This window comes from Haliotis asinina, chromosome 5, assembly GCF_037392515.1.
Source record: "Haliotis asinina isolate JCU_RB_2024 chromosome 5, JCU_Hal_asi_v2, whole genome shotgun sequence".
In the NCBI taxonomy this organism is placed as follows: domain Eukaryota; kingdom Metazoa; phylum Mollusca; class Gastropoda; order Lepetellida; family Haliotidae; genus Haliotis; species Haliotis asinina.
In genome coordinates this window covers 59392370-59420062 of record NC_090284.1, presented here as the reverse complement: position 1 = coordinate 59420062, position 27693 = coordinate 59392370, and the positions used below count along the sequence as shown (strand labels likewise).

Genomic DNA, 27693 nt, shown 5'->3' with positions numbered 1-27693 from the left:
TTGTCATGTGTCCAGACATCAAAGAGGGGTTGACGGGCGACGATGATATATAATATTGTCAGTATCCGTCGCGTCGCGAGTTGGAGCCCATCGCTGATATTGACGACGTGTGTGCATTACATCTTGGACATTAGTGACAGGCGTCACTTTCATTTACCCTGAAATAGACATCCTAATCTGCCAAGGTGAGATATATGCCTGTTATGTATTTTCCATATAGCTCGCTATCTTAATATATTATTTGGTCATAATTCTTACTGATATTTAACACTTAATTTGTAAAGATATTTTAAAGATATTTTACTCGTGTTCATCTCGTCCTGACTACGTATTTCATTTACTGTTACTTGTCCTTTGGGTGGTAAATATTAAAAATATAATGATCTTTTAATATTGAGTATAACCTGTAGATATGGCCAAGGGATACGTTAGTGATCGTGTAGATTACCAAAACGGATTTAAAACGGGTGCTATGATCGTTGTAACAGCACGTCCGCCAAGATAGGATGTGCTTGTTAAGAACATCTAACCACACTTCCTCTAATTACAGAAATAAATAACATTTTAGGTTTAATCTAAATACTGGACGTATTTCAAACCAGCCCCAAAAGTCAGAACATTATTTATACAGATAACAGCGATAAATCAAAGTTAGCTAGAATTTGATTGTGAATCTGAACTGTTAACTCATAACAAACTCCTGAATGACCAGGACAATAAGGTGTTATCATCAGTTACCATATTTGCCTTTAAGGATAACAGTTTCCACGCAGCTCACAAAGGGAGATAAACTAGGGCGAGGACGTTCAATTTCCCATAACGAGCCTGTGACATGTTGAAGACTTTTAACGTTATTGTTTCGTGTGTTAAGGCGGATGTACACATTTTACATGATATTTGTTCCGATCAATATCGGCTGCACTCATTGCGCGCAATTGTATACCGTAGTCTATAACACAACCTGGCTGACTGCAACTGTAAGGCAGCTAAAGTACATTAACAGATCATGTATTCGAGAAGCCGCGTTTGACAATTTGTGTCTGTTTTTGGTATGACCACAAACGTTCAAATTAAAGAATCAATTTTCTTTTAAAGAGTTTAGATATTTATGTATTTAAAGATGTAAAAAGGAGCAAGTGGTGTAATTATGTACCTGCATGCGTGGACCAGAAGTTTGGAAATATGATGTCACGAGAGTTCAATGTGAAGTGGCGGCTTGACGTTCAAAAGTGGCTTGATTTGTGTGTAAGACTGCCTTTTACCCAAAATAGTATGTTGTGGTAGGTTACTATATACCTGAAATAAATATAACGTCACGTTTTACTACAACACGTATGTGAGGATCTGAGAATTGTCAACATCGTTTTACCTTCACGTATAAAACTGTTTCGAAATACATTTGTTCTTTTCTCATCCAAAATATGTACGTCGTAAAATAATTTTAGTTTCATTTGTATTTAATGAAATATATGAATACAATAAATATTCATCCCAGGTCCTCCCAAACCAAATGCGTTAACGATGCCTTGAAATATTTCCTTTAAAAATGTTGGTCCAGTTGTCATTGTAATTTGTGAGAATTTAAGTTATTATACATACCTATATTGGCTATGTGGTCAGTCATACAGGTATATTCACAAAAGAAAATCCACGTCTGACCAATATAAATTAGATATATAAGGAGCTGTTGTTCTGCGGTGCCTAACGCGTTCTAGCTGCTTTAAATGATGGCCTTGGCATATATAATTTCGTTAAAAGCCCCAAGTGTACAAAAAACGAAACGAAAATAATAGCCATCCTTCCTCCAAACCGGTTATATCAGTTACACGATTATTTCCTTCTCAACCGACAAGAAAAATCCATTTTATGAAAAACTTTATTCAATTATTTAATTAGGTGTTGTTTTTAAGGTAACCTATCGAAACGAACGACGTTAATTACATTTATCTAGTTTAAACTCCTATTGCAAGATGGGGCAATGTAAAACGTACGTTTTAAAAATCCGAAGTTCGTTTCCTGGAGAGAATATTTTCCTCGGAAACAAGCTTGGAGGTAAAGTAAATCTTGAAGTTTCAAAGTCGCGCCCTGAAAAGTGTTTATCTCAAAATGTAATTGACTTATTAAGTTTTCCTAATTGATGAATGATACGACTGGGCTTGCATCATTTTAATTCAATCAAGACTTGTAAGTACGTCATTTATCACGCAAATTAGGTTACGGACAATCGACAGTATGCGTTACATCGCTAAATAAGCAAATTGAATTAGGCCCCAGTCGGTCTTTTGTCTTTTTCGATGGCTTCACCGTGGTTTGGCTTGTCGTTGAATGAAATCTCACAAGGAGCGCTAAGACAGCAGACAGCGTTTATGCGGATCTCTTGAAGCAATAAAATACAACCTTTCACAAATTTGTATTTAGTTAGTGACCGTATGTCCTATGTAACACATGGGATAGAGAGGGGTTGGTATTTATCGGAAAAAAGTTGTGATTGTTTTGTGTATGAGCGTGTGTGTAGGTGTCTATGGGGGTTTGGGGAAAGGGTCAGGGGTATTAAGTGGAGCAGAGGTCGGATGGGGGGAGGGGGAGGGCTGTTGGAGAAAACCATCGCCGGGTGGAGGGAAGGAAGAGAACAAACGAATATCAAAACGAAATATCGCAAGGAAACAAAACCTCGAAAATACATGAAAGAATAAATGCAGGTACTGGTATTTAACATTATGATAGGATGGGGGAAAGAATTCAGATAAATAGCCCTCTCAGCGCGCCATTGTACACCTATGATTTTTAACATTCATGTGAACAAACGGGTGAAGGGATTTAAATGAACAGTTCCCTGTCTCTGAAGTTGATATAGGTTATATTTCACAGTTACCAAGAGAGAGAGGGGGAGTGTGCGTACGTGTGTGTGTGTGGGGTGGGGGGGTGGGGGGTGGGGTGGGGGGGGGGGTGGGGGGGGTGCAGGTGGTGGTGGTGGGTTAAATAATTAAAAAGAATTATGTGGAACATGTGTTAATTGTTTGTGACAAGGAATAATTTCAGTATGAATTTCATTCATTATCAAGAGGAGAAAGAGACACCACTTCTCTCCACATTAATCATTTGAATGACCCCATCTCTTAATATTCGATCAGAAACAAGAACAGTTCCTTACACACACAGTCCTACATAATGACACTAAATTATATTGCTCTTGTTGAGATATGTGTTATGTTTCTCAGCGCAAATCATTCTATAAACGTTGCGCCAAAATGTGTATGCTTTTATTTAAACAATGAACTACATGTAGTCACTGAGAAATTAAAATACGTATGATATGGCAGATACTACAACAGAAACCTTGCATCAGTTGAATAAAGGATATGGTTTATGGCGTCGCATCATTCATGTCTAAACATTTTGATAACGAAAAACAAGTGATGCTAGACAGAAAATAATCTTGTTTGTGCGCTACAATTAGAAGTGATATAAACTCATGGTTGGCAAGTACGTTTTCCGTCAGCGGGGTGATCAGTATTATTCGAATGAACTGCCGTATACATATTGTTTAATTATTCATAAACACTCTCTGCTTGAAACCAGCATAACATATAACTACTGACTTTCTGAAAATGGTATCAAATTGCGCTGAAAGCATTCTAGTTGACAAATGGAATCCTTCACTTTTCCTAAGTAGAATATTACTTGTGTATTAACAAGTGAAAGTTGTCTTGGTATGAATAAACACCACACATTCACGCCGACGGACGCATGCACGCACACGCGCATACGCATATTTAGCTCATGGACAGGTTATGACAGCTAACACACACTCTGTGATCGATATTAAATTTGTATTTCACAATTTTTGTTAAAAAATTCCATGAACTTGTAACTAACTTGCATTTTGTGTAAGATAGTAAATAAGTGTAAGTTCGAGACATTTTGTATTTTAACAGGCGGCGTATTTCGTCCATGAAGTATTAAAGAATGTGTATCACATCATGAGTGATAGCTGCCAGGTGTTTATTGCAAGGCGAATGACACGTGTCAAAACATGTACACATCAATGCTTCAATCGATGGCGAGTTGATCAGTGGAATATCAAACATTAGGGCCTCTGATTCACTGAACGTCACCATTAAGGCCCGTGACTGACATCCCTATATATTATGCATGTCCTTTGATCGGTTTCGACACTTAAAGATGAATTTACGTGAAAAGTATAGGGAAACGAAATCACCTTAAGAGTAATACAACAATTTGCACGTGATAAAATTGCAGGGGATTGGTTGAAATCAAAGTGAGGGAGATATCCGCGCCTGTACCAATATCTTTAACATCATCAATATTTATGGCCGTAATCTCATGTCGGCCTCCTATCGCGCTCTCAGACAAACCTACCGTTGATGACAAATTTGAAAATTGGCCTCAGCTAGTGATCGCAATTGGTATATTATATGTTTATATTACCATGTCCACGGATTTGCTCTCGGTTAATCATTTGACTCTGTGAGAGAGCGCAGGCTTGCCCGCGGCAAACGCAATTCCTCATTATGACTGCTCTATTTAGCTGATTAATTGAGACTTACACCAAGTAAAGTGAATTAGGAAAAGTGGCCCCAAATCGGCGTTAGGGATTACATCGATGTAACAAACGCCTATAAAGCGCATTGGCTTGTGATACGGCCCAGGCCACTATCGCTTGCAAATGCTTGCCAAATCACATTACGCGAAGCTATCTTGCATTACCTCCGACCGGCGGGCCCAGTCGCCCGCTGCCCAGGCAAGGGACATAATGCCGTCAGTTTAAGTCTCGTCAACGAACAGACCGCACGAGCTCCGCACGCGACAGGGTGTAGGACCGCAGATATAGGAGTCTTTACGATCCCATTGGTTGACTTAACACAGTGAGTATCCACACTACCGTGTACATAGTTTGATTTGGGAACAATTCGAACCTGATTTTATAGTTACTAAACCACCAGTCAATGATACAGATTGTTTACAGATTTGTTTATTTAGACATGTGTCTTGGCTTATTTCATCATCGCTAGTGATGGATCGTTTTGTGTAGCGTAAACTTTCATTTTTGAAATACCGTTGTTTGAATTCCAATTGTTATCAATTGGTACCATCTGAGATGTTGTAAGTGAAAATATAGCCTACTGCTCTTTGTTTTTTATGTGAAAAATATAAATATCGTGAGTTTAAAGGGCTCAGTCATTCCAGCTAACAGACATTTCTACTATTCATTCATTAACATTGAACTTTGGTTCCCGATATATATTGGTTTAGGGTATATGTGCTGCAAGTTGCATCCACAGAAGTGTGACCTTCCAGTCAAATTACTATTATTTCATACGTGAAGACAGCCATCTCATAGAACGTTGTTCACGTTTGTCAACCACGGTACCGCCGCGACTGCTGTTACGGTAGCCCATTCATATTCAGGAGGGACTTAGGTTTTTTTTCAGTCACTTAAGTTTTGCATGCCTACTTCAAACTCAGGATATCAAAATCACCAACTTCTACAATATCATAAAGTATAAGTTAGACTGCACATGCGTTACAGTGGAGGTTGAATCCTAAGTGCATACAGAACTGCCATAAGGCAATACATGTTGAGATATCTCAAACACTAGTCAGTGAGCCTACTTGTTTTGTAGCATCTTAAATTATCTAAAAAGTCTGATTTCCGGAAGCTCCTCTTCCTTTCGTTTTCCATTAATCTGTTTTACCTTCATAATTAATGACAAAATGTTTGTAAACCAAGTAATGGCTACTTCTGTGGGTTTTTTAAACAAAATGTATACATGTTTATTGAAATGATGAATACGGCAAGGGTAACTGTTACTTGAATATTTGAAAAAGGATCTTTATGATAGTTGTTGTGTAATTCTGTGCAAAAAGTACCAACGGAAAGAGTGGTTGTAATGTTCGAAATGCCTTTTCAAATACTTTTCACCTTGAAACGTCTCAAATGCGTCTCGTATACCTTGTGTTGCTGATCTTTGGCATGCATTTAAATCCTTGGATTAGTTTCCTTCGAGGTATACATGACATGAGGTATTTTTTATAAGATAACTAGGAAGATGTTCATAGTTTCAGCATGAATGTGTTTTCTAGGTGTTTGTGTTATTTTCACCATAGTGTCAGTTTGCTCCATGTGTAAAATAGGAGATAATTATGAAAGTTGGAAGAAAGTGCACTCCATGTTTGCCGGCGATTGAAACCGAAGCACACAAGCACTGGCTACTCTGTAGTGTTACTGGCTTCATAGTTATGTGTCGGATGTCACTTTTGTGGTGTTAAAGTGACCATTTTCATTCAAATAACGTATTGAAAACGTTTGTAGTTGATACGTCAAACCTAATTTTCAAGTGTGCAGTTAGTTGTGTTTTTGAATGGGCAGTTTGTAGAGTCAACACATTACTCAATCTTCTCTATGTTAGATATCATTTTAGTAACTTAAAATAAAAATTCTTAACACCAGCATATGAAACAACAGATCTTATTGTAAACAAAGTTCGTTTTTAATGTGAGTATCAAAATTTACTTCCAAAGTAGTTCTGTCATTTTGTATCATATATCCTAGTCAGAGTCATTTCTAGCATTATACTAGAATATTCTGATTTCCCCACCACTTTTAACGAGTTTTAAATTACGGTAATCATCAACCCCAAATTGTTTTCAAAAAGTCATTAATTCTGCATTTTTTATTAAATAACACAAGTCAGTTTAGGTTTATTTTACATCAAAAATTCTAAAATGAAATTAAAAATCGTTTACGATATTTTTCCGGATTAGATTAAACAAGTTATCCCCTTTTCAAGTATGTAATACACTTCTAGTATTTCAAGTATCTCATAATAATGAAATCTGATGCTATTATAAAGACGAGGGTACTCAACAAATTTGTGACAGTGTCTCTAAGGCAAATAATAATCAGTATTATTAAAACAATTATGTGACATATAATCCTGCTATATATTACCCTGAATATATCCCACGAATAAGACACCGATGTGTTCACATTTATAGTTTTAATTTAGTCACTGCTCTTTCCTTAATGCGTTTAAAATGTTGTAAGATTTTATTTCATCTCCTAAATGTGTCAGATAGGGTGGCGAGCACAGAGGGATAATTATCTAAAACGAGGCCACCACATACGAACAGTTGTTTGTACAGCAACTATAACGGTAAAATGAAATGTATTATAGTTGATACAGAACTGATGCTTGGAGATGCTTGATGCTTAATTTCCCAACGTTGTATTAAAAAAAACCGTATGCAAGTCCTTTAGACAAACTACCATTTGATGTAATTCTGACATTCACAAAATTTAAATTATTAATGTTCAAATTAAAACAAAATGTTGCCATGAAAGTTATACGCATAACGGTGTTTTCTCAAACAGTTCAGCTGTATAATACGGTTGAAGATATATTTAAAGGAAGGGAACTGTGTTTACAACACTTCCCGTTTCACGTATACACGCAGCATATTCATAAATAATTATTGATTTTACACTTGTGGGCAAGTAGCACAATGTGAGTGGATATATTGTTATCTATCAAATAATGCGTGTATCCCCTGGCGGTTAACACCAGTCGCAGCTCGCTTATAATATGAAGAGTTCAACTATATTTTATTGTGAAATATAAGCGTTTTGTCGACAGCAGGTTTGCCTATTTCCAAAATCTCCGTCTTGCAAGAACATGTAACAGACACTTGGCATAGCAATACTTAATACACTTTGGTCAATGATTAACATGTGGGACACATATGTGCTGATATATTGCACAAATGTAAAGCAAAAAAAAAAAAAAAAAAAAGAACAGGAAGCAAGAACGAAACAAACAAATAAACAAAAAAAAACCTTCGTACCGGTTCAGTCCCTAGTGGCAAAATCAACATAAAAACAGAGGTGATCATATGATCATGAGACATACGCCATGTTGCGATCACATCAATGTATCTGTGATCACTTTACTGTTTTTTGAGATTAACTTACAGAAAAAAGAATATTTGTTCAAATGATGCTAAATTAAAAAAGCGGGATAAACATTAACATGCTCCATTTTAGAATGTCGAATAAACATTTATATTTTATAGCAATATTCACCATTTGAATTAACATTTTGTCACATTGTCTTCGACTAATGCATGATCTGGATTTAGAAACATGTATTCATATTATTTTGTTATCAACAAAGATAACAGTAACAAACAAACACGATCAAATATAACTGATTTATTGAATGAATTAGTGCAGGTAATAATAGCTTAACTCCATCTATATATTACCCCCGTACTAATTCTAACTTCACCTGTCTTTATACGAATATAACAGGTGTGCAACATTTGTATCCAGAAGTGTCAATCACAGCTGAAATATACAATGCGGTTCGTAACACGGCTGATAGTATTTAACACATATGTTACGGTCGTGTGACATCAATTATTCCAACTTCCTCATTGGAAACTCAATATTTGTGTTGCCGGACTTAGTGCTAGTTTTCGCTCCAGGTGTGGGCCGTCCTATGGCTCAGGTGTGAGGTCCGGGAAATGCTAACTGCTTCTGTAATTACCTCAAAGGCTTCTGGAAACGCTTTAGTAAAATGCATGTATTCAGAGGTGGACCATTTAACTGCACTCGACTGGTTGAAATAATGACACGAAAACACCGGATCTGTTGTTTTTTATGACCGACAACATGTCTCTCCAATAGGATATATTTGAGGAATGTTACCTGTTTTTAATTAAAAAGAGGTATTATATTTTTTTTTCGGATTTATTGTCGGTTGGGAAACAGTTTCAAACCTGTTACCACATGTGCCCTTTGTTCCGTGACGAATAATTCATGTATTGATTTCAGGCGATTAACAATACCTATTTGACAAACGAAATGTTTATTTCTATACTTGCTAGAGGTCTAATGGATATACAAGAAAAGCCCGAGAGTCACAGAATTTCTGCTAAAAAAGGATTAAAATGTGAACGTGCAGGCGCTGTGTGTTATTTGTATCCTCATTCATATCGTACTTCGATCTATTTCACACCATAATTATTCTAACATTTCATATGAAAAAGAACTTATTTTATAATGATGCAATCAGGTATAGCTACAAAGGTAAAGTGTTTTTAAGCAAAATGTCACGTTTTTAAATTCAGGATGTGATTTAAACGAAATCAGGCGAGATTACAGCTAAAGCTGCTGGTTTTGCTGAGATGTGTGGGTGCTGATGTATATGTGACTGTTACTCATCTCTGTGTTTGGTTTCAGATTTTTCCCAACTCCAGCCGAGGCCTGTCTGGCAATATGTTTCCGTGTTTCCACTGTCCACCGTCGCTCCACCCGGCAGTGCGACCCCTGGGACTAGACTACAGCTGTCAGCCACACACACCATGTAAGTACACCGACTGGCTGTTAACTCTCTGTGCGTATCGTTGTCAGTGCTACTTGTATTCTGTCAGTTTTACCGAGTTCGGTGTCTTTCACTGGCTTACCAATAAGTCACTCCAAACTTCCCTCGCCCACACACTCATGTTACACTGATTCACACTCCGATAATTCACACACACACACACACACACACACACACACACACACACACACACACACACACACACACACACACACACACACACACACACACTGTACTCTTCGTTTTCATTTCTCTCACTTAACCACATATTCACTTCTCCTTTCATTCTTCCCCTCATTGTTCCTACTGTTAAAACCTACCCCTATCCAGTCAGCTGCCTGTTGACCCCTTCACTCACTCACTCAACCATCATTTGGCTGCGATACCAGTCCTCACTCACTTACCCACGCTCATATCGAGGTTCACTCCCAAAAAACAGACGTCCCAAAAGACCCGGACATTTTTTTGCAATCGCTCATGGCTTCCTTCCTTAATCACTCACCCCTTCCACTCACACTCTCGCTCAACCCCAAGTCTGACGACCTACAGAAGCTTCACCACTACGCTAGTGTATCTCGCCCAGCCATCTATGTGGTTTCCACGCGTCTACTTACTTCTCGATGTCAGTATATATACACAGCTAACTGACACAGCAAGTGGACAGTGCCCATGTCCTTACAGTGCGGGTGGCATAGCACTGGGTTGACTGACTGCGGTCTGTGTCTCAGTGTTTGTTGTGACGTCATGCTTCAATGCACACATACAAACACATACATACAAACACACATTCTTTCTCGCATACACACAAACTCTCTCTCTCACCTCACACACAAATTCATTCCATTAATGATTACATCCTGAAAATGACCACATAAGTGCGGTTGATAATTTTATTCATGGGATGCCTTGCTGACCAACAACTGACCAACTGGACAGACCCTTAAGCCACAACAGACTTTACATAGTTCTCGTCAGGAATGTAGGGTTTCATGAAAAACGAGGTTTCACAGACAGTATTGAAGTGCAACCACCAATATACCACACTGTGCAAGATTTTACACTGTATTTGATCTGCATGGGTTCTGTTATGGCTAATGTTAAATACATAATTAGGATTCGCCTCTTTGCTGCCCGTGCTTGTAGTGTAAGACGACTAACGGGATCCGGTGGTCAGTCTCGCTGACTTATTACATCGATATAATTGTACCCTGTTTTCGCAGGTCGATGTTTGTGAAGTTAATCGCTGGACTGTCTCGTTCAGATTTGACTATTTGCGGACCACCCTCACATAACTTGAATATTGTTGAAAGCGGCGTCAAACAATATTTCACAAGCTAAAAACTACGCATTTACTTTAAACCAAGTGTCTATATTATATACATCTGTCAGGCATAACATAATCAATGTATTTATTTTCCCTAATAGAATTACATGGTATAGTTAGATTTGTGTGTATATTTCATGTGCCAGCTTTTTCATACTCATCAGACAATTCAATTATCACATTACAATGTTCAGTTCAATAAGTTGACCTAAATACAAGCAAGGTTACAATGGTATAACGGTTATCAAGTCAGCTGTCTTCAGCAATGTAAATACTTCAGTCGTTCTTCAATTCCGTAGCGAAAAACTGTCAAAAAATCCATCAATATCAATAAGGTTAGGATAGGTTTACCAAATACCCTGAGATCGGGCTGTAATTATAGCATTACCGTTGTTTGATCTAGCATGTTTTTCTAGACCTCCTGAAGGCGATTACACAGCGCCCATCAGCTCGTGCTTTAATGCTTTGTCTTTCATGACGTCTTATGTTTACTTGTTGTTACAACCATTCAAATAAACACTCCCACACCATAGAAAAGATAACCGTCTCATATCGGATAAAACACAAGGTCTGTCTTTTGGGAATAAATTTGTTTATCTTATAAGTGATTTCATTCAGCTTCACTATACAAGCAACCCCTTCTTGTGTTGTCTTCTTGTCAAGAACTAAGTCAGAAGGCTACAGTTCTTGTTGCCCCGAAAACCTCGACAGTCGGCATCCTTCGACAATCTCCGTGGGCAAAAGGCGAGATCAAAAGGCACGACAATGCCAGAGAGAACATAATTATCTCTAAGTTTATTATACCGGGCCCCTAATGGACACTCTGACGCAAGGAAAGGGCTTTTTAAGCCAGAAATAATTCAATGATGATATAATTCTATTTTATCTGTTTAAGAACCTTGTGTGGTAGTTGGGGACGCTCTGCTTCTGTTGTTACAAGAAATATCCGAACGTTGTGTGGGTATTTTAGTCTTTGTAAGCTGATAATTGCAGATACTCGCCGGAAAGGAAATGCTATTTGATTCATTAATGTGTTCGTGAAAGCTCTGTTCGAGCAGTTTTTCTGCTAATTTTCTACTTAGTTCGGTCGTTTCTCGTTAAGGTAGCATACACAAAAGCCTTGACGTCCTAATGTCCTCCGTCGTTGTTTTTTAGCTGTGGAAGTGGCATCTTTTGACTGCTGTGTGTTTTTAACTACAATAACTTGTTAGGAAGACAGCATTAGCTTTTCCAATCGATACGGAGGACTTCCTCTGGTTAGCGCGACGATTGCGGAAACAAATGCTTTATGCCGTTTGAGTGCGTCTATATACTCTCGCGAAATAAACAATTTCTATATGCTAAGTGTGTCTTGGAGGGATTTATTATTCTGGTACATTATTAGATGAGTAAAACGACGTATGTTGTTAGGAATAAGTTTCCTTAGGCATCGGGGCCAAATTCTTGGAATAATGGTTTCTTAAACCCTCAACGTCCTAATGAAAGGGAGATGAAAAGATCTGAATTTTTCGATGTATACATAGAATAGTGACGTCTTAGAATGTGGTACTGGGTTCACGATATATATAGGCTTATTGCACAATGTAGTTTATTCACATGCTTTGCCTCATGCAAATAGACTAACAGTGTCTAAATACACACATGACATTTAGCGTGTTGCTTAAGTGTTAAATGTACAGTGAATCGCTTACTAATATGTTTAATTATTTTTTTTTAATAAAAAAATACATTTAATATATTTATTATAAACTATATTTTTATTATCAAGTTCAAAAACTATTTCCAAAGGTATATGGGAGGAGTTATTGTAAAGTAAATATGTAACAGCGATGTGTAAAGGGTGCATCTTATGGGTACCCAGAAGATTAATTCATTCCCCATGATATCTCGGGAAGAGATGGTAACTTCATAAAGCTCCCTTGTTACTGAATATCCCGAATCCGTAAGTAATATCTTCCGAAATATTTTTCTGTGGTGTTAGATATTTACAACTGAACTCAAATCATGATATGGACTTCGAAGTGGAATAATTAGTCATATTTTAAAAAAATGATTGTGTCGGATGTGTTAATCTTCTTTTGTCGAGATCTGTCTCTTGTCCCAATATGTATGACTACTAGAAACACACTTCTTATAATTTTCCAAAATATATGGAATGAAACGTGACTGTCAATAGTAGTTTTCTGTATATATTTAGCCTAATTTGCTTGACAGAATTATGTTAGTGTTATGTTCCTTGTGTAATATTCAATTCTAAATCATCATTCGTTTTTATGAATAAAATACGGATCTAATATTTTAACTTTCCCGTCAAATTCTTCAAACGAACAAAAACCTTTCATTGTGTAACACATTCCTTTTGGCAGAATACCGCCATTGGCTGTAGCAGTTTCAGAATGATTGATGTAATTCCTAAAATTGTGACAATGGTATTTTTCCAATTGTTTAAATTGTTTCAAAGACAAAGAATGAAAAAGCATGAGTCAAGTTGTTCTTAATTATGAGGATGACATGAATCAGATCAACGCCTTCTAGCGGTGAAACTGAGACGGGGGATAACTGTTAAATGCGTTTTTTCCTGTCATTAATAAAGTTCAAACACATACCTTGAAGCCTTTGACTGGTCCGCCAGTTGTATGGTTTAACCTACTCCCGTCGTACTAACAACTGTCAAGGGCTAATTGTTCAAACTTTCTTATTTTTTCCTTTCAAGTATATTTTTCTAGTTGCGACAATGAAACAACCAGAAGGCATTGCGGCTATTTCCGCTTCCGGCGTTGGAGACACCTTGGGACATTTGCGTCTGGGACCATCACTAAAAGAAATGACATTTATTTTTATTTTACGCCCATTTCGACAGTATATTAACCCAACTGTAAGCTCATTAGTAGTATTGTGTACGGCTTCGCATCTTTTCTTCTTCGATCACAGTTTTTCTTCAAAGCAATTACCAACAATGAAGTGCTATTAATAATCCTAATATGGTAGCGAGTACTGGCTGTAACAGCGTTAGTCTTGACGGGCAATTATCACAATAGCTACCGTCAAGATTCGGGGCACGACTCATCCCGAATGCCTCTGGACGCGTCCTGTCGCCCCAAGAGGTAGCAAAAATCACAGAATGTCATTTGTGCTTCTTTTTGCGTGAATATTATTAGGTTTTGGGTCACAAATTAGTTTGATTTGTTAGACTCGTTTAGTGAGAATTAGTTGATTACCTAGTATCTAAAAGCGATTTGGGCACAATCAGAGAACACAAGCGTTATGATAACGGTGAATTGGGTTAGAAGCAGGTCTTGAATGAAATTTCCTTACCCTTCCATGCATTTCCGACATTCATTCACCGATTTATCCCAAGTGCTGATTTAATAGCATATTTTCTAAAGATATTTGAAGTTTTGTCATAAACGGTTTAATTATTGTTGAATATTCGTAAAGACTGATTAATGTATGAAGTGGTCCCAAACTTGATAAATTGTAAGATCAAATCACGGTATTTGGAGCACCAAATGTCATCGTGTTAGCTAAGCTATCCTCGCCTCCTCACATGGACACACATATTGGTCTAGACTAGAGGCCTTTGTACAAACAGTCCTCTGAGGGTCATTTGCCATTTGGCGCATATGAAATTGCGATGTGCAATATTTAATAAACGTCCCCGTCAGTGGAGATGGGTAATGGCGTAGCCGTTTTGGCATTTGCTTTTTAGCTGAAGACTCAGGTTCGATTCTTTGTATCAGTGTAAAATGTGTGTGATTGAACACATTCGATCTCTGGCGTCCCCGTATGTTTGAACATTACCAAAACTGACGTAACGCTACGTCAGCACAACCTCATCGGTGACAAATCTTCATAACATGCTTATTACTGTGTGTCTGTACAGTTCCATCATAAAAACATTTTAAACTAATGAACATAATTTTGTTCATGTGATTTTTATAACTAGCATTATGTATATGTGTTTTGTTCACAGATCCGGCATATGGCCTGCACACAGATCTCCACGATGACACATTTGCGCGGCGAAAGCAGCGTCGCAACAGAACGACCTTCACCTTACAACAGGTAGGTCAACTTCCGTTGTCAGCTGTGAATATTAAACTATAAGCCTATGTGTACATGTTTTTCTCGTTAAGAAATTAGTTTGACAATGATTCCTCTTTTAGACAGCTGAGTTGTTTAGTGACAGTGAGTGAGTATTGTTTCATGCCTCTTAAGCTATATTCCGGCAGTATCATGGCTATACATATTGTACCCATGTGGGGAATTGAACCCAGGTCTTTGGCGTGATGGGCCAAAGCTCTAACCACTAAGGTACCCCACTGCCCCTTTAAAAGGTATACGCCGCCTTTAGTAACACTCCAGACATGGGCTTCACCCACTGAAGGTGTATGTGGTGTATTGATCACGGGTATTCGGCGTGATGAGCGTACGCTTTAACAGCTAGGCTACCCCACCACCGCGAAGTATAAGTGATAGGAGTAGAGTGTCATGGCGACAACTTGAATGCATCGTTGAAAGGATATAATTCATAATTCATAATTCATAAACAAGGCAAATGAAATCACTTTTTATGATGTTTCTATCTGCTGCAGCTCGAGGAACTTGAAAAAGCCTTCGCACAGACCCACTACCCAGATGTGTTCATGCGCGAGGATCTGGCGATGCGCATTAATCTCACCGAGGCTCGTGTTCAGGTCTGTATGTACAAATAATAGTACTACTACTTGTACACTGTTTGTGACAAGCCACCTGTCAATCAACTGTAGTGAATGTCATTTACATGTATGTAGTGTATTAATTACAAACCAACAATTTATCACCCAAAACTGTTCTACAGGGATATCGCTTGTGTGAGATCAGACGATATCTCCTAGTGGATATCGTTCGGACAGTAAATTTTGCACAATGACCTGACAATGCTATGACGTCATGAAATTGATGACGTCACAATGCTATGACATCGCCACACTGCACATCTAATGGCAGTTTTGTGTTCAGAGATCTACATTTTTCATTGAAAACTAATGAAGAATGATTTTGGATGATAAATAGAATCTCACCCGCGTGCCTACTGATATCAATTATATCAACACTCATTGATAAAGGTAAAACATCCTCGTAAGCCTCGGATATTTGTTACTTTATCAACTCGTGTTGATATATTTAGTATAAGTAGCCACTTGGGTGAGATTCTCTATATACGAGTTGCCACTTACATTGATACATTGTAATTATGCTGCCCACCAAACTTTCAACACCACTGGAGTCCTTAATATTTGTCATGACATGACATATTAACTATATTGTTATGAACCAATGGATGGTTTTAAGTTCTTTTGAGTAATATATTAGGCTCCACATTAACACCACGGCCCAGTATCGATACTCCAGGTTTTCTCAATCCAGAGGCGGATACAACTTTTTGAGAAAGGGATGGTGTATGTGAACAACACAGAGAAGGAGTTCACAGTTCATTTTCACTCGTTTCTACGAGGATTTCAATGGCCATTTAATTAACTTTCAGGGCAAAAGAAGGGGTGGATTGTGCGCACCTCTGCACCCCACCCCACTTCTGGATCCGTCTATGCTACATTTTGATAATTCGATGCGTTGTTCAAAGGAAAAAATGCGTGTTAACGAAATGCCACCGTAACCATCTTTGTAAGCTATCGATGATGCGAAGTCAGAATGGTGCACGTATATCCACCCGTTTGTATTGGGTATCCATCTACGACGTATCAAAAACAGAACCGGATTTTCTGTCAGGAGGAAGGGATGACTAATGATTTGTAAAACGTTAAAACATTTGGTCATTACAAAGACATATGCGATTCCCAAAAGCACAGGTGTTTACGGTCATATTACTCAGATGGCGTACAAAATCGCCCAGCATCTTGACCCTCTATAATTTGGTTCATTTAGACTAAATGGGTCATAGTTTTCCTATAAGAATACGCATTAGAATAAGACGAGGCAAGTCGTTGATAGCGTTAGAGAGGACTCGAAAAGGACTACTTTCTGGTAATAGGATGAAAGAAGATTAACTTTTTGCTGAGATCTGTTCAAGTAAAAGCTGCGTTACATTACGAACCGCATTACTTTATTGTCAAGGTGACCAATATCAGTTTTAAAACCCATCGATGTATACATAAGATATAGGTATACATGTATATATCTGAATACGTCTACAACGATGAATGCACTTGAAATCCTAATGTCTCAATAAAATTAATGGACTACGTAAGAATTAGTAAAGGCTCCATTCACACGAATATAGAATAAGCCATAGTTTTCAAAATAAAATTCAGAGACTTACAATAGTGAATACTTTAAAGGGCATTTAAAGGAGTACACATGAGACTAGAGAGTGAGTGAGATTGTTTTTACGCCGTTTTTTTGCAATAATCCAGCGGCAGAATGGACACCACGAATGGGCTTCAAACATTGTACCCATGTTGGGAATCGAACCAGGGTCTTCAGCGTGACAGTCGTACGTTTTATCGGTGTTTCTCATCCACGTGACAATGCTGTTAAATACGAAATTCCATGTATTCAAATCGTTCTTCATATATATCCTATCTTACTTTTCATGATTAGGTTATTTCTTCTTCAAACACTGATATTATGAATACTCAATGTACGCTATTTTTAGTGAACTCACAATCCGTCTGTTGAATTCGATACGTTTTCTCATAATACGTATATATAAAAGCCGTGTCGATCCGAGATAGAATTGATCGTCATCATAAGGGGCGACTAACGGGTTCGGGTAGCAGGCTAGCTGACTTGATTGAAACATGTCATCGTTTCTCAAATGCTCATGATGTTGATCCCTGGATTGTCTGGTGCATATGCTGTCATATAAATTGAATATTGAGGAGTGAAGTGTTAAACAACAAACAAGCAATAAACATTCTCATGCATCCGATATTTACTCTAAGAAGCCATATATTCCATCACATACATAGTGTATATTTATTTCTTGAACCTGACATACTCCTTATTCAGTGGGGCCCTTCCCAACATCGTATTAACAGTAGCACCTAGTGACCATGCAGAAGGTGCATTCATGTGAATAAGCAGAGTAAAGACGATGTTCTCCTGGACTTATCTCATATGATCAATTAGATCTCGACCATTAGAAAGTGTAAATCTGGGATGTTGAAAGAGGTATTTACGCTCTGATGTAATTTGTTTCCATCGCGAGGCAAAATGTGTAGACACCTTATGTGATTCACTCGATTTACTGGTTGAACGTGTGACAAGATCCTGACAGCGTGTTGGTGTGTGGAGTTTAGCTAGTGTCGGGATGCGCGGAAGGACGACTCACCATCCTCGCTGTGTCTTAATCAAATAGATTAACTCAATTTAAAAAGTTTTAGCCCCCCTGTATTGAACGCGCTGGATTGACAAGAGCTTTTCTCTGTGGTAGCGAAACGCAGCTAATGCGTTAGAAGAAACAGCTACTTTGCCTCGGTGCCCGGATGTGGAAGCACACAACACCAACGCCTGAATTTAATTCAAAATAAAATTGACAAACTGACTTCGTTTGATTCGATTAGGCTAAAAACATGTCTCGAGCTACTCTTTAATGTTTGATGAAGGAAGGGAGGTGGTTTTGTCAGCCAAATGGCTTTATTTCCTCTCCGTTTCACGCCAGCTCACTTGGTCTACCATTCCGTGTTAGAATTTCCCGCACTGTTCACTGCAATCTCACGTTAGACCTCGGTGGAACATAAGGATCCTTGGAACTTCTTCACAGTCGTCAGAATAAACAAGAAGGCGAAACAGAAGTAATCGCCGTAATGACAATGGAAAAGATCGCTGATTAAATTAGAAGGTAATGGCTAATTAATGAGCAAGATGCATTTGTAAATTGAGGGACAAATACCCATCAAGACCGATCAGACCCTGAGCACATGAAATATTGCCCGATGACAGTGCCAACCAGATTAAACCTAATTACATCGATTTGGGGATTTGGCTGGGAAAGGTATGGGCCACGTGACTGTTTGGATGAGAAGTTGAAGCGCTTTGTGAGAGACCGCGAACTGGGTTGTTTGGAGGTAGGAGACAAATACACAGACTTATGACGCGAGTGGAACTGCCCACGGGAGGACGCGCGGAAAAGGATAAAATCCAGTTTTCCTTGGCACAAATCAATAAATTAAGAGTCAACAAAAGTGACATTTTGGCATAATCTTTGTCACGCCACGTCTTTAGAAAATGATCCTATTGTACTACAGACATGTCAGCGGCTAATACCGTGAAAGGGATTCCAAAAACGACAAACACGTGACCCTGTTATCATGTGACCTTGATACCTAGCCATCTGGCTGTGTCGAAGCCCTTTCTCTTCCTATAGTTCTAGTACGCGCTTCTTTGCCACCTTTTCAAAAAATCACATAGAAGAATTCGAAAAAATAAGAAGGAATCGCTTTGGATCAATTATTGACCAAAGGAATTTGTCAATCTTTCATAAATGACAAATGAAATATTTGTATGATCATTATTTGAAAATTCCGATAACTATGAAACCCATTTTCCTTTAAAACCTGGACTGCAAAGATTTCGCTTCTCGCATGATCAGTTTCATGTTTGGGGCTAAAATGAACACATAAAGTTCCATATTTCTACCAGCAGGTCTTAGAGACTATACAGCAGAAAAACACGTTTTGTCTATATATCTGTTTTTACAGTTAATAATTTGCCGTGTCAAAAGATATATGAAATCTCTAATGAACCAATAACATATAACACTGACAAGCCTAAAATATTCAAAAATATGTATTGATCAAAGAGCAACACGCAATGATTCACATTAGAGGTTCTAGTACAATGCAGCTGAGTCAAATCTAATGGTCACAAATATAATATCAATTCACCAAAGTCTTGGTTTTCAGTTCTGGTGTTTACCAAGTGTCAAAACATATACTCATATACAGAAGAGCGCCTAAGGAGAGGCAACTCTAAAGCGTTACCTTAAAAGGCGTGTCGCTAAAATAGTATTACCGTGATACGAAATGTTTCCCATAGCAACTATCACTTAATCAATAATAATACAGATTACAGAAAACCCACTCTCGTAACATTATATATGACTCGCTGTAAAGACTTGTCAGGAACTGATGCCAGAAACCCCGATCCATTCCATTCATGTCTTGCTTTAATATTAACCTCCTGACAAACTGTAGCCTCTGTCAAATATAGGTTTGTGATAAATCCAAATTCCGTAGGCATGAAAATACATTCATTCAAATGTACGCATGGTATGAATTCATGATACTGAACGGGTAGATACACTTAAATTCGGTTCGACTGACAGTTGTATCATAACATGTTACTCTTAATCGCTACAACAACTTTATTGAAACTTGTATTCAAGAGCTTCAGTAACTTAAATGTTTCCAAGAACTATTAAAATCGCGACATAACAAATTCATTTTATTTTGTCATTTAAAGGTGTTTTATGACACAATACACAACATTTGTATATTACTGTTATGTATGGTGTTCAGTCTTTATCACAATTTACCAAACATTAATGGATGTTGAGTTGAGTTTTCCCTGCTCATCCAGATATGAGCTTTACCCCCTCACCAACACTGTCTGAATCTTGTCGCACGTTCTTCCAGTAAATCGACTGAATCACATAAGCTGTCCACACATTTTGTCTCCCGATGGTAACAGGTTTCTGTAGAGTTTAAACACTTCCTTGGAAATCCCACATTCGCACTTTTTAATGGTTCAAATCTAACTGAATATATCAACTTCTTTCCTTATTTAGTAAATTTCCTTTTTACAGCGATTTATATTTAGTGGTGAACAGTGTCTCGTCGTAAATATGTAGTTGCCAACAACACCGACTGCTGCGTCAAACGACGTATTTTTCTGTTTAGTGTCATAAGTATTCACCTTACACTGCTGTGTAGTTCAATGTTAGACCCTCATGATATATTTGGATTTTTTTCTGTTTTTTTTTTAAATTCAGCAACTGCAGTGTTCCTTGAAGTAAAGTGCTCTTGTCGTCATCATGAATCTTCTCTTTCATTCACAGGTGTGGTTCCAGAATCGGCGCGCCAAGTGGAGAAAGAGTGAAAGATTTGCACAACAACAACCACAAGGGGGTAAGGGTGATATGCCCGGGGGTGAAGAGTCAGAACAGCATAGTGACACCGATATAGGTGTAGAAGTCGGACAGGAAGGTGAGAGACCGGAAGATCTTGAGGAGGTGAAGGACACACTGGGCGAGACAGGGGAAATAACGGTGGCAGAGGAAACGAAACTTTCAATTGTAGCATCACCCGTTTTAGAGTCGAAGCCTATTGTTTGTACAGAAACCCAAGATGTTAGTGACATTCCAGAAAACCTTGTGATCAAAGACGTTACGGAAGAGGCTGATCGGGAGAATAAAGGTGAAGGAAGGGATTTGTGTGTGTCTGATACAGAAGGGCGGGAAACACCAGACGATCATGAAGGGGCAGACGACAGGAGCACAACAACAGACGACAGACAACAGGCACAAACAGAGGAGGATACAAACAGACCTACCTCGTCTGAGTTCGACTCCCTGGCGTCTGGTGAGCCTTCCTCCCCAACAGGCCTGAAGACTTCGGTCAGCGCTTTGCCGTCACTTGGATTGCCACAGTCGGACTTCTTCGCTAAAGTGAGTGCGGGGCATCTTCCGTTCTCTCAGTCGCTCCTTGTGGCCTCAGCATCAAGGCCTGGATTCTTCCCCATGTTTGACGGGTAAGTGGAAATAATAACCACGGAAACAGTACCCCTGCTGGTAGTCATAGTTTATAAAAAATGCTGACTAATCTCCGAGTGTGAAAAGACTGTGTAATATCGAAATTATGATTTGACAGTAACATATGTTCATCAAAAATGATATGATTTCATGATTAACCTATACACGTTCAAGCTCTGACAAATCTCGACGACAAACTTAAGTCGCGCAAGACATAGTCAGCAGGATTCATATGGATCTGCTAGTCATGAGTTTGAATCTGCCCGAAATGGATCTTAGGTTTCATGGCGCCAGGTCCGTATTTGATCGTGCCATTAACTTAAAAATTCTCATTATTTTGTATCCCCTTGGAATTTCCTCCAGCGATATGCTGATGTGATTTTACGTAGGCAATTTATTTAAAAACAAAGACGAATCTCCCAATTTTTGTCTTATTAGAGTCTATGTGCAGCTTAGTGATTAAACTGTTCGCTCGCCTCCATGAATATCGAGGTCGATTTCCCATAAGGATCTATGTGTTGAACCTATTGTATATTGCTGGAGTACAGCTAGAAGCGACTTAAAGCGATACTCACTATCACTCTATGTGTTACTGTGTTACTGTGTCACTATAACCGTTGTTTTCTTCTTCAGATCCAGCATGAAGCCATGCTACGATGCACATTTCAACCATAGACCCCTGCTTCAACATTATCCACACCCGGCTTTCAAAGGTATGTACGCATACCAAATGTATTCTGCATGTAACTGCTACTATTTCATACAGACATAACCCATGAAGGTCCGAGTTCGAAGAGGCCTTCAGCAAACCATGCTTGCCGTAAAAGGCGACTATGCCTGTCGCAGGAGGCGACCAGCGGGATCGGATGGTCAGGCTCGCTGACTTGGTTGACACATGTCATCGGGTCCCAATTGCGCAGATCGATGCTCATGCTGTTGATCACTGGATTGTCTGGTCCAGACTCTATCATTTACAGACCATCGCCATATAGCTGGAATATTGCTGAGTGCGGCGTAAAACTAAACTCACTCACTCACTCACGACTGTTATGTCAGTTAAAAATTAAAAGTTATTTTTAAAATAGTTAGACTGGACCTTGTACACACATTTCACAAAAGGCGCGTTCCAACATGTGATTCAATCACACTCAATTGCGTTATTGAAATAAGTGGGCCTAACTCTCATGTTGTCAATAAAAGACTTCGAATCTACTTATCCAAGGGAAAACCGTTAAACCTTATTGCTAAAAAACTCACAAACGTGTCATTTAGTATATTGAGCGAGAAAACTAGATTTTAACGTTCAAAGATTAACGTCCTTCCCAACTTGTCGTTTAACGTGATCAAACCGGGCGAGATATATTCTTCAGTCGAGGCATCGTGTCTCCGAACATGGAATGATGGTAAACGGTTCCCATGAAATTCTAATCCTCTAAACGGCTCGTTTCCCTGGCAATCAATACATATATTTGACATTCAACTCACGTATACAGTTGAGTAAATTAGATAGTTTTTCTCGATAATACAATTTGAGCAATGTAATTATATCTTACTAAAACATTTTAAAATAGATTAAATTTAGACTTGTTATCGTAAGAGTCAGTGACTTATGGTCCAGGGGGAACTCCAAGCATAGCGGAATCAATTTATTTGGTCTTTGCCACCAAACCTGTGTCATCCAGATTCGCTTGAGTGTCGCTGCGACCTCATTTAAGCAGAGAAAAAACTTTAATTTTCATCCAAACCTAATTTGCCCCTAGTTTCTTCGACAGAAAAAAACCAAACGTATCTGTGCTTGGCGTACTAAATATTTTATGTTGAAGCAAGAAGCTCATGAGATAGGCAGTGAGAGGCAAGAGTTGCACAGATGACTGTGTGAACTCACGGTATTGCTCGTCAGTAATTTAGTGTCGTACACAGACAATGAAGATTGGACGTGTCTTGATTTCATTACCAGTGTTATGAAATGCAGTGGGTGAAGCTGTATTGTACTGAGGTCGGAGGCGATACTGTAGGTGCTGTTCTACTAAGCAATGTGTTGTTAAAGTGGAGAGTTTACATTTAACGTCGCTTCACATATGTTTCACCCGTAAGTCGAAAAGGTGGGTTAAAGGAAACACGAGAACATGTAGAGCGTTGGTTCATATAATTGTCGAATTAATATTTGACTGGTTAGCGCGGGATATTGATGCAGGTGTGAGTGAGTTTAGTTTTAGGCCGCTGTTAGCAACATTGCAATATCGTGGCAGGGAAAATCATAAACGGTTTCCACATATTGTACTCATGGGGAATCGAACCAGGGTCTTCGGTTTGAGGAGCGAACGCTTTAACCACTGCGTTATCCCACCGCCCCTCTAATGTATGTAAATAGAAAGGTATTGTGCAGGTAGAAGAATATAGGTGATAAGTGTACACATGAATGCATGGAAACCTGTGAAAATCCTGGTAACAACTGGCCTTCATCAGCCCATGCCCGTCGGAAGTGCTCACTAACGGGATCGGGTGGCCAGGGTCGCTGTCTTAGATTGATGCACATGATGTCAGTCACTGGATTGTCTGGTCCAGACAGAAAGCTGTTGGTGCAGCGTCAGACACCGACAAACACAACTTTTCACAGATTATTACTGATTAAAACAACACACCGAAAACCAGGAATAGACGGACCAGTACATAGTTTCAAATTTTAAAGGCGCCCCAGGGAGACCAGGGATTCTGGTGACATTATGTTGATGGACCGTTACAAAAACTAAGAAATGACCATGTCTGAGTTTTCTTATGATTTGGAAAATGGTTTGGTGTTTACATAAGAATTATCAGGTAAACATGGTAGGACAGACCCACTACTATAACTGACGGGGAACATTGTAAGGCTGCATAGAAAATTAAATGTTTCTCTGTCACAAATTATGTCAACTGTGACAAGGGCGGTAGGAGTTTATTTTTTAGTTTTTGATAGAAAAAAGTGACATTTTTATTTTTTCACTCAGAAATACAGCTTGGGAATTTTAGCTCATGTTAATGAGTTGCCGATTCAGTCACACTCGTTCTTACGGACACTCATTCTTATAGTGGGCATATGGATGATCGGGTTGCGGCCAAGTCAAAATTATCTTATTTAAATGGCAAAGAAAAAATGTTTCTCGCACAAATAAAAGTGACGCGCCGATGCCCGAGAAACATTTCACTTTTTTATTTTGCCTATGTGAGTGATGTACCGTCCTTCACCTTGCTACCGGCATGTTACCATGGGTGCCCCCGACCATGCTACCTGTTTTTTTGATACAAGACAGACTCTCCCGCCTCCGATAGAGATTGACACATCAAACATTCATTTACAACAGTTTACCATGCAGTGACAGAACCTGCAGCAGTTACAGTTATGACATGCAGTTACTTAGAACATATGCCCTGATAAATTATTTTAAAGTGTCATTTATGCTCTGATGTCTTACATTTTCATGTTGATAAATGACATCAATTTATTGAATTAGTTAGAATACTTGTTATCAAATTATTAATGTCACGGATGAAGTTTTTATCTGATTTTGAATCAACCATGCGGTGTTTTTTTGTAACATTCAGTAAAACACAACTTTAACTAGACAAGATAGCGTTTTATCAATATCTTCAAAAACACTTCAACGTCACGAAATAAGTGTTGATAGTGATGGCCGAAAACCATAGCGCTTTTCATGTTTTCATCGGTCAATCTCAATTATTTTATGAAACATATTTATTAAATTCGTTGGAGCCATAGTTTGCATTCACTTACTATTTTCGATATTGTATTCCATATATTGTTATATACTATATTTTATTCAAGTAATTTGGTGTTTAAAACTACATAAATGGTATTGTTCTGTTGGTCATTAAGGCTCTCCCTGCTTGCACTGTAAAGCCCATCAAATATAAAGCAGTTTGTATTTGTAGGCCCCCCTTGTTACCGATGTACGTCCCCTAGTTTCAGCAAACAGCCTAACGAACGACATGATTCCTAGAATTTGTCACATCTTCAGAACCTGTCCCACTCTGCAAAGTGTACTTATAGTGTGTTTAGTATTAAGATGGAATTTAAGGTAATGCTTTGGTATAATGCGCTTGCAATCTAACATAGTTATACTTGTATGCAATATGGGTCGGATGGTTTTAAAACTAATAAACAGAACTGAACTGAATTGGGAACACTGAAAAACCAGAACCGAGTGAACATTTTGATGATTGTGCCATCCAATCTTAGTTTGTTTTTCATGACACGCATTTAGTAGAGTATGTGGATCCATGTTTCGCATTCACCTAATATTTTCAATATGTTTCCCATTACATGTATATGGATACTGGGAATATCAAAGGCCAGACGAAGAGCAATTTTTGTAGGTCATCCTTAATATTTCATAACCCACACTTATCAGAATGCGTGGGTCTATATTTTGCATTCACGTGTTCTACATATTTTTGTATACGTTTTCAGTTCTGTGTAATAAATTCCATGACTTGATATATTTACTTACAAGGATATATTTGTTTACAGGTTGTATGCCATTTTGCCTGTGTTCCAACCCATCTCGACCAACCTGGCCACCATTTCTAGCCATGCACGAGCACCGGAACTCATCTGTGGCAGAACTGAGGCGGCGTGCACGTGAGCATGCAGAAGCCATGGTTGCCAGTTCAACTGACCGACTATTTAAACCAGAGTAATCACCACTCACAACTATATCGCCATATCAAGGATGGATAACATTGCGAAATCACATGTATCATAAATTGATCATTTCAGTCTCTAACGTAATGGACATTTTATTATTCTGTATACGAAGCCAAAGAATCGAGGTCATTTTACCATGTGGGCTAAAGGACGTCTTATGAAGAGGTGGACATATCATGTGACCGGAAGTTCTGATGTCATCACGTGGCCAAGATGGCGTCATGAACTGTCAAAAATAGTGCTGTTTTGTATATGCTGATTATTCAGGCCGGAAATCATAAATGTTTAATGCTGATTAATGCGTATATGTAATTACATAGCATGCAAAATGACGTGGGACTCCTTTCACGAAGCATCCTTTACTGAGGTTTACCTTAACTCCCATTCCTTGACATTGCACGAAGGCTACCTTAGTGACTTACGATCACCTTAGTGCTTTGTGAAAGGAGGATAAGGTCTATGGACATGGAGAAAGAGATGAAGTCTTTAATGTATAATGTGAATCCTCAAAGCCCATGAATGATCACATATGAATATAAAGCTATTGTCTGAATGTGAACTTGTCAGAGTAAATATGAAGAGTTTGTATGTATGTGCGATGATTACCGTTTTGTTGACAACGATATATTACGGATGGGGGACGCTTTTTGCTTCGTGTACATGTTGGCAAGGAATTGGAACGTGTTTTTTTTTCACAATTATCCTTCTCTCGTAACAACGTTTATTTTGGTTTTCATTTTTTGTATTAACACGCATCGTCTCTGTGATATTTCATTCCTTTAATTGTTTAGTCTAATCAACTGAAAATACAAATTTGCATAGCTCGATGCTAATGGTGTTGATCGTTGGATTATATAACATGGATGCGCACCTTTCTTTGTCGACATTTCTATCACTGATTAGAACAAGGTTTAAAACCATTAATATTATTTATTTTGCGATCGACCACCAAACAATATTACTATTATTATGCAAATCAACATGATCGTTGATTACATAATAGAAAATTAGGCATTCATGTAATTTAAGATCATATAAATTTAATTACTAGTATATTTGTCAGTAGGTATCAGTGTTACCATATGAATATTTTACCCGCCCTGAATCAGCATAAACACCATTTGTGTTACTGTATTCCTCCTCGTTGCCTTTGCTTCTTTTCTTTTGTTGCCATTCTTGTGCAATAAACTGGCATGATGTCAGTCTTTGAGCATTTCTTAAAGCCACGACATTTTGGTGCAATCGTTTATGTCAGCTATTTAATTTTAACTTTTATTCATTACTTGTGGCAATTGTGTATACTTACAAAGTGTATACGTACGTTCAAATGTTGTAATGATTGTTGAAACGTTGAAATAATGTTTTGTTTTGAATAAAATAATCGAAATAGAAACCATTTTGGGGTGGTGTTTTGTCAGATCAGCCAGCAACGTTATTGATTGTTGTTGCGTTAAAACAACATAATATAGAGTTGGAGGATTTACCCGACATACTCCCCAAAATA

General features: G+C 38.3%; 1 protein-coding gene across 2 annotated transcripts; it reads left to right on the top strand.

Annotated features, from left to right (window-relative positions):
- LOC137283687 (diencephalon/mesencephalon homeobox protein 1-like) lies at positions 1 to 27585 on the top strand. Of its 2 annotated transcripts, none has more exons than XM_067815339.1 (7): positions 1 to 185; positions 9266 to 9389; positions 14705 to 14796; positions 15327 to 15428; positions 20792 to 21483; positions 22118 to 22197; positions 26013 to 27585. In XM_067815339.1, the coding sequence occupies exons 2-7, from the start codon at positions 9302 to 9304 to the stop codon at positions 26180 to 26182; spliced, it is 1224 nt and encodes a 407-aa protein (XP_067671440.1). In that variant the 5' UTR covers positions 1 to 185; positions 9266 to 9301; the 3' UTR covers positions 26183 to 27585. The 2 variants fall into 2 exon arrangements, with proteins under 2 accessions (XP_067671440.1, XP_067671439.1); XM_067815338.1 differs by lacking the exon at positions 1 to 185 and adding an exon at positions 4669 to 4886 and having other exon boundaries at positions 26013 to 27582.
- The last annotated feature ends 108 nt before the right edge of the window (positions 27586 to 27693 follow it).

Bases quoted from the DNA above. Each gene is read 5' to 3' on its own strand.
- LOC137283687 (XM_067815339.1), top strand. From the start codon at position 9,302: ATGTTTCCGTGTTTCCACTGTCCACCGTCGCTCCACCCGGCAGTGCGA. The intron at 14,797-15,326 runs GTAGGTCAACTT...TATCTGCTGCAG, and splicing joins CGACCTTCACCTTACAACAG to CTCGAGGAACTTGAAAAAGC. The intron at 15,429-20,791 runs GTCTGTATGTAC...TTTCATTCACAG, and splicing joins TCACCGAGGCTCGTGTTCAG to GTGTGGTTCCAGAATCGGCG.